This window comes from Chaetura pelagica, unplaced genomic scaffold, assembly GCF_000747805.2.
Source record: "Chaetura pelagica isolate M959 unplaced genomic scaffold, ChaPel_1.0 scaffold856, whole genome shotgun sequence".
In the NCBI taxonomy this organism is placed as follows: Eukaryota; Metazoa; Chordata; class Aves; order Apodiformes; family Apodidae; genus Chaetura; species Chaetura pelagica.
This window is the reverse complement of record NW_009953790.1, coordinates 170190-177651: the sequence shown is the minus strand read 5'-3', so window position 1 is coordinate 177651 and position 7462 is coordinate 170190. Positions and strand designations below refer to the sequence as shown.

At 47.4% G+C, this 7462-nt stretch overlaps 1 protein-coding gene across 1 annotated transcript in view; it reads left to right on the top strand.

The window, feature by feature from the left end:
* Positions 1–883: 883 nt before the first annotated feature.
* PLEKHG4 (pleckstrin homology domain containing, family G (with RhoGef domain) member 4) overlaps positions 884–7462 on the top strand; it is a 69988-nt gene continuing 63409 nt past the window's right edge. Inside the window, exons 1-2 of the mRNA XM_010001046.1 lie at positions 884–901; positions 3377–4292. Of these exons, the coding sequence (XP_009999348.1) occupies positions 884–901; positions 3377–4292 (934 nt within the window). The remainder of the gene's footprint in view (positions 902–3376; positions 4293–7462) is intronic.

The following is a 7462-nucleotide window of genomic DNA, read 5'->3' as shown; positions in this document are numbered from 1 at the left end:
AGAAAAGGGAATGGCTGGTTTCCACCCTGGAATATGGAAGAAGTTACCATGAAATGATCCATGTCTGATAACAATGTTTTTCATCAAATCTGTTCAGTCAGGGCTAGTAACAGAACACAGAGAACAAGCTGAGCATACAACAGCTTGCACTGAGCAAGGACTGAATTAACTGACCCATTAAAAACTGGATGTTGTTTTCACGTGGTTTGCTCCATGGCAGGTAGTGTGAGACTGGCCTTTTTCATAAACCAGCTCTCTCCAGACAGAAAAGTTGTGTTGTCTCATCTCTTCTGTAAAGGATTTATTACGGAGTCCTGTGGAAAAATCATTTGCTGTGTCAAAGGGATGGAGGTTTATGCAAGTGTTGGTGAATACTGGTGAAAGGGAGAGTGTTTGCACTGCAGTGGAAACTGAGTTGGAGGGAGGAGTCATGACACACACACTGCTGCTCATCCATGACCTTGGCATAAAAAGTAAGAGTATGCAGATGACAGATCTTTGTGATGAAACCAGTCTGGGAGATGTGAGCAGAAAGAAAAAGGAGGGTTATAAATCTATTGCACAAGAGGAGCTCTAAAACTGTACAGAAGTTGTTCTATTGGTAGTCTCAGAGGGCAAGTGTGTGTCTTCACAAAGTAACAGGCAGGATTTCCCTCTTGAACTGGGATTCAGCAGTTTGGAAAAAAAAATTAACGGGTGACTGGGTTGCTGTAAGGGCACAACTAAAGACAAGCATGATTTTAGCTTGAAGAGATGCTTCTAGCACAGTTGGGAAGTGTTGGTGCCATTACACACAGTGTTTTGTAATGCTCTGGAACAAAGAAAGTGTTTTAAAAAAAGAAAGAAGACCTCACCAAAGAGCAGCTTCAGGCAGACCTGAGACATGATCAAGGGAGACATGGTGAGGTGATGTGACATGAGTTAATAATTTTAAGGAATGGCAGTGCAGCCAGAGAATAAGCTCCAGGGTTGAGGAGGAGGGATTAACTGAATCTGAAGGATGATTTGGGCTTTCAAGCCTCTGAGCAACTTTGCATCAGGTGCAGTGAGGATGAGAAACCTGGCTGGGCTAAAGGTAAAGCTTGATGAGCATAAGAAAGGAAGGACTTGGTGCCATTAACTGTTGTTTCAAGGTGTGTGAGGATCCAGGAAGTTCCTTCCATTTCTGTGGTTTCTCTGCTATGTTGCAAAATATTAGAATTGAAGTTGTTCCTTTTTTTCATCTGTCTGGCCTGTAGAATGCAGCATTTTATGAATGAGTTTCTCTGTCAAGGCTTTCACATGGTCATGAAAGAGAAATAAGATAAAATGCCTGAAGTCTAATGCTGCCAATACTAAAGTCTTTGGGCTTCCAGATGATGGCTTTCTAATTTAGATATTGCATCTGATATAGGTGAATCTTATCTGACCCCTTGTGGGAACAGAGAAAGATGAAATTAATAATGAAAGTGATGGCTTATGTCATGACTCAATTTAAATCTTCCTTAACCCAGAGTCAAGTTCAAAGCAGTAGTTTTCTTGTTTTAAGTTGTGATAAAGCTGTAGATAATTGAGTCAGGTTAGTTCAGCCGTGAAACTTCAGTTCTTCCGCTTGATTGGAATTTGTCCTAAGTGTTGCCACTTTCTGGGAACAAGGAGATCCCTGGTATGCCAAGGGTAGTTCCTAGCACCTTGCTTGCCTTCTCCTGTTGTGGTCCTGCTGTGCGTTCCTCATTTGCTGCCTCCTTTCTCCTGCTTTGTCTTTGCAGTATCTCCTGCTTCTGCCTCCCATGTAACATAGAATCATGGAATGGTTTGGGTTGGAAGGGACCCTAAAGATCATCTAGATCCAACCCCCTGCATGGGCAGGGACACCTCCCACTAGCCCAGGTTGCTCCAAGCCCCATCCAGCCTGCCCTTCAACACTGCCAGGGATGAGTGTCTCCATCTGTCTTGTGTGGGCTCTTGCTAGCACCAGATGAATGATGCTTTTTACCTGGCTCTGTGCTCTCCAATTTGGCTCAATCAAAACAAAGTGGAACATGCTTCATATTCCAGCAGAGCACGTTAGGGAATAAAAACAGGTCCTCAGACAGACCTTGGCATTTTGATTCTGCTTTCCCTCATCAGCAAAGACCTTCATTACCTCTCTACCAACAGACCTCAGCCCCAACAGTGCTTCTGCCCTGCAGACAAAAGGCATTTTTTGGTGCCAAGCTCTGGCATCCTGTGCAATGAGGTTTTTGCACCTACAGCCTTCTTATGGCAAGTTGGTATTGAGTGTCCTTGCTACCACCAATGTGGATGCTCTGAAACTGATGTTCAGTAGTTGGCCACCTTTTTTGGTAAGGCTGTGAATGGTCTTTTAGTAGAGGACAGTGGTTTTTAATCATAGAATCAAAACGGTTAAGGTTGGAAGGGACCTCAAAGATCATCAGGATCCAACCTCCCTGCTATGAGTAGGGACACCTCCCACCAGTCCAGGTTGCTCCAAGCCCCATCCAACCTGCCCTTCAACACTGCCAGAGATGGAGCAGCCACAGCTTCTCTGGGCAACCTGGGCCAGGGTCTCACCACTCTCACACTACAGAATTTCTTCCTCATGTCTAACCTAAATCTCTCCTCTTTCAGTTTAAAACTGTCACCTCTTGTCCTATCTCTTCCCTCTGGTGCAAAGTCCCTCCCCAGCTTTCCTGGAGCCCCTTCAGACACTGGAAGGTGCTCTAAGGTCTCTCTGGAGCCTTCTCTTCTCCAGGCTGAACACCCCAACTCTCCCAGCCTATCTCAAAAGCAGAGCTGCTCCAGCCCTCACAGTACCTCTGTGGCCTCCTCTGGACTGCTGGGGGCTCCAGAGCTGTGCACAGTACTCCAGGTGTAGTGTCACCAGGGCAGAGGGGCAGAACCACCTCCCTGGCCCTGTCTGTGCCTTGTAAGCAGACTGCTGTGTGCCTGTGCTCCAACAGCCTCTTGTTAGGGATGCTGCACAGTCTGAATTTCCACTTTCTCACTCAGTCCAGCTGGTCCTAAGGAGCTGGTCCTAATGCAGAGCCAGGGTGTCCTGGCTTGAGCACTGGGAACCCCTGCTTTCTCTGCCCTGGGGTTCTGGGGCTTAGGCCTCTGCCTGGCTGTGCTGAGCCAGCTTTAAAACAGGGCTGACACTTCTGGCAGCAGGTTGGTTCATGTTCAGATCCTGCTGATTTGTGTTGGTACCTTCTCTTGTGTCTGCTTTTTAAAGAGAAGACCTCAGTGTGGGCAACTCCCCTACGCTGAGAAGCGAAGACCCCAAATTCAGCTGTTGCTTCAGCTGTGAAAAAAAGCAGCCTTCATCTCTCCCATCCCAGATTTTGAGCTGAGCCTTGATCCTGCTGCTGAAACCCCTTTTTTCTTTTCCCCACAGGTGCAGTACTGTGGGTTGCTGTTCCGCCACGAGGGCTGGCCCCTCTGTGTCCACGAGAAGATCGTAGTCCAGCTGGCAGCCATTGACTGGCGAATCCTGAAACCTGGGGACTTCTACCTGCAGGTGGTCCCCTATCTCAAGAAATCTCCACGGATTGTAGTGAAATGTTTGGCAAAAGACAAGCATAATGTAGAGGAAGTTGTGATTCCAGAAGTTTCCTATACCTCTATTTTTACTCTGGAATGGTTGAGTACTATCAATGGAGAGCGGATGGGTATAGCACTGGAAAATTGTTTACTAACCACTGATGATAAAATATTTCGTGTCCCCTGGGATCAAGTGGTTAAGCCTGAATTTATAAATAAACCCAAAATAATTGGAAACAATATTATCTCTCCAGAAATAACAGAGCAACCTTCAGTTTTGTGCCTCCCCATGGACCATGCTGAGTGCAGTTCACCAGACCTAGGGTCTCAGTGTCTACAGGAACAAAGTCCAATTGGAGACAACCTGGTCATTAGCAGCACAGCTCCACAGTTGGGTGAAGCTCTTGTTAATGGTGTCTGTACAAGTCCTGTGGCTCAAGAAGACTTGAAAAGTGACCTTGAAGGGGAGTACGTTGAGCTGACAGAAGTTTCACTGCCCAGGTTTGGGCCACAAACAGGCTCTTTAACCCAATCTCTAGCTTTAAGTTATCTGACTCTGCCCAGAACCCGAGTGAATGCAGCTAAAGGCAAGCACAGATTCATTGTCATGCAGGACAGCACCTACTCCAAGAACTTGGTTCAGTCAGCACTGATGCAGAAGGAGCACTGTCAAATGGACATTCTGAGGGCTTCTTCTGTTGAAGTTCTCAAAAATGCAACTCTGTTGGAAAACAACAAGATGATGGCACCTGGAGAGCTGTCTCCAGAAGGTCAGCTGCCATCACATGATCCTGGAAACATGGGGAATAGTTTTCCTGTGACTGAGTCTCCTGCCTGTAGTGCAGAAGATGGGTCTTTGGAGCAGGAGACCAGCAGTGAACACTCCCTTGACTGGCGATATGCACTGTGCAGCTACAGCGAACTGGGTGCTGGGGATGGTGTCAGCTGCAAAGCACACATGCCTGGTGCTCCTAGAAATGTGGAAGGAGGAGGTGATGATCCTAGTGGAAATCCTGGCATTGAAACATCAGAGCAGAGCTCGGAAACAGTTCTAGATGCTGCTGCAGCTCCTGCTAATGAGGAGGTGATACTGAGAGAGCATGGAGAACCACTGATTGAGGGTCAAAATGAGGTGACACAAATGGATCCTTCTCCTGTGGTTGTCCTGGGACCTTCAGGACCACATTGCACACCGAAGGAAGGTCCTGATGTTTCTTGCCAGAGTGTCAGTGAAAATGTTGCACCAGTCCAGGCCACTACATTGGTTATCAAGCCTGAGAGTCCAGATGCAGGTGTCGAGAGAGACTCTCCTCCTTCAGGGAACGTGATGGATGTAGGAGCTGATGATGGTTCTTGCTACAGTGATCAGGAAGCAAATCTTAGCTCTCCATTAAATCCTCCAGAGCAGAACCAAGGAGAGGTAGATAAATTTGAGCTGGGAGGAAGGGACAACCCTGAGGAAGTCAAAGAGGTTGAACAAATATTGACTGTAAATGAGAATCAGACTAGTCATAGTCACTGTTCTGTCAAGGCTCCTAAAGATGGACTCATGTCAGATGGTGAAGAGCAAGAGGTCTCTGCCTGTCAGCATGAGAAAGCTGAAGAAAGCAAGCTGCTCCAAACTGCTCTGTCAGCAGGGGGTGAGCAGACAGCAGAACAAGTCAGAGACTCTTTGAGCCCTGGTGCACCAGCAGCAGGCTCAAGTCAATTTACGCCTGGAGAGAGGTGTGAGGAGCCGCAAAGACAGACAGAAAACCAGGACCAGGAAACTGAAGAGAACTCTGTGCTGAACCCAGAGCCTGTTGCAGCACAGGACTTGGAGGGCAGGAAGGAGAACCAGGGAAGCTTTTCTTATGGGGAAAGGTCAAAGCTTACAGCCTTAAAAACACTGGAATCCATTGAAGAGGAACTGGAGGTTGGACCACTGTCCTCAGGACCTGCTGAGGAGCATACAGAGCCCACCACTCTGCACTGCCACCAAGAAGCAGCTTCTGGGGCATCATCATCTAAAGGTACAGCAACTAGATGTTTGTGTGTTTATGTTTGTGATGCAAAGCAAAGTCCTCAAGAGGCACTACTGACAAATACATCTGCTGGGAGCCTTTGGGGTAACAGCACAAACTGCAGGAAAGTGATTTAAGTTGTCATTTTTGTGGCTTGAAGTTAGCTTTCTTTTCACAGGTGGATTGATTACAGATGTTTTGTTTAACAGTTCTTTGCAAATTTACATCAGTAGAGAACAAAGTTCCAGTGTAAGAGACTTTTTAATTTGTGTTAATCTGATTGTTGGTGACCTCCATCCCTTGCAGTAACTGTATGCACATCATGGATGCACCATGGGAATGAGTGAGAAGGGAATGTCTTCTCTGACTCTTTTCATAGCAGGGAATTGGCTTGAGGAAAGTAATTGTGGCGAGAGGAAGCAGCAGAGGATGGCACAGTAAAATCCCAGCTGTGTAACACGACCTGAAAAGCAACAAATGTGTGTGTTGGCAACTGATTTAAGAAGCAAGCTGCCAAGTTGAGGGATTCCCCCTCCCCTCTCTCCTCCCAGCCCCTCCGGCGTGCTTTCTTCAGTTCAGTTCTGTTTCAAGTAGAGGCTGTTTAACTTCAGTGGGAGAGCAGAAAGGAAATGAAGCCTCTAACTTCAACTGAAACCACCCATTCCAGCAGGCATTGCCCAGACTTCTTGTGTCCTATGCTGGAGCTGTGCTCCCTCAGAAGGAACTGAAGGGGCAGTCTGGGTCTCTGCCTTTTGCAGCAGACAGCAGGCAGGCATGGTGTCATCCCATGGACATGATGTTGGCTTTGTTGAGCTCTGCTGAGTCTGGAAAGCTGCAGCTAGATATGCAGATCACATCCAGGAGCGTGTGCGTGTGGCGGGGGCGGGTGGAACGTGCCATTCCAGTTCAGCAGCTCTCATTCCCTGGGACCCCTGGCTAGGAAAATTACCCAGCTTGAAAAGTTAGAATGAGGACTCTTGGAAAAGGTTGGTGGTGCAGAGCACACTGCTGAAACATGCCTAACCCTGTGGAGCAACAGATCAAGAGCTGGTCATCTCAGGCCAGGCTGCCAGTGTCATGCTTGCACTGCTCTGAAGTGCGTGGATGAGATCCTGTGTCCCTGCTGCAGCACTGCTCTGCCTGGCTGCAAGCACAGCTGCACTCTCCAGTGTCCAGAAGTCACATCTTATCAGATGCCTTAGTGTGACTGCCTAATGGAGCTAAAGTGTCCATTGATTAAAATGGCATTTCATTAACATATTTTGGTTCCATAATTAGGCAGGCCCACGGTTGCCAGGCATTTCTGATCCTTATGGAGTGACAGCAATTTCTCTGCTGTGAAATGAAGGGCTCAGCTCAAAAGTTCCTGTTTCTGAAGTGTGTCTCTGAGCATGTGCCACCATGAGCAGAGGAAAAGAAGTCACCTTCTGGCTATCCACAACCCTTGGGGGTGGTGGTGACCATGCTGTGTGTGTCCATTCCCCTAGCCGAGCTGAGCCTGGCTTGACTTTCTGTTCACCTCAGGACCTCAGAAAACCGAGGCTGTGTTCAACTCTGGGTGTTCCTTGCCTCATGACTCTGGTGGCTGCTTTTTCTGTGTTCCCATCTTTTCTGTCTAAAATTAGCCAGGTCCAGCTCCTGTGTGAGGTGATACGTGTGGTGTTCTCACTGCTCCACAGGACGAGCCTTGGCTGTTGCTGTGGATTTCAGGGATGATGAACCCCTCTGGGGTATGTGTGGAGTTTGTTTTTTATGAAAAGACAAATGTTTCTGGGGATTTGGCTGAAATAAGCAACATCTTCATGGCCCAATTTGGATGATGTGAAACTTTGGCATTGCAGTTAACAAGTTTATTTTGGGTGAATTTTTTTTCACAGAGTTTGTAAAGCAAAAGAACCTAAATCACCAGAAACCCCCCCCCCCGATAGCAACAGACT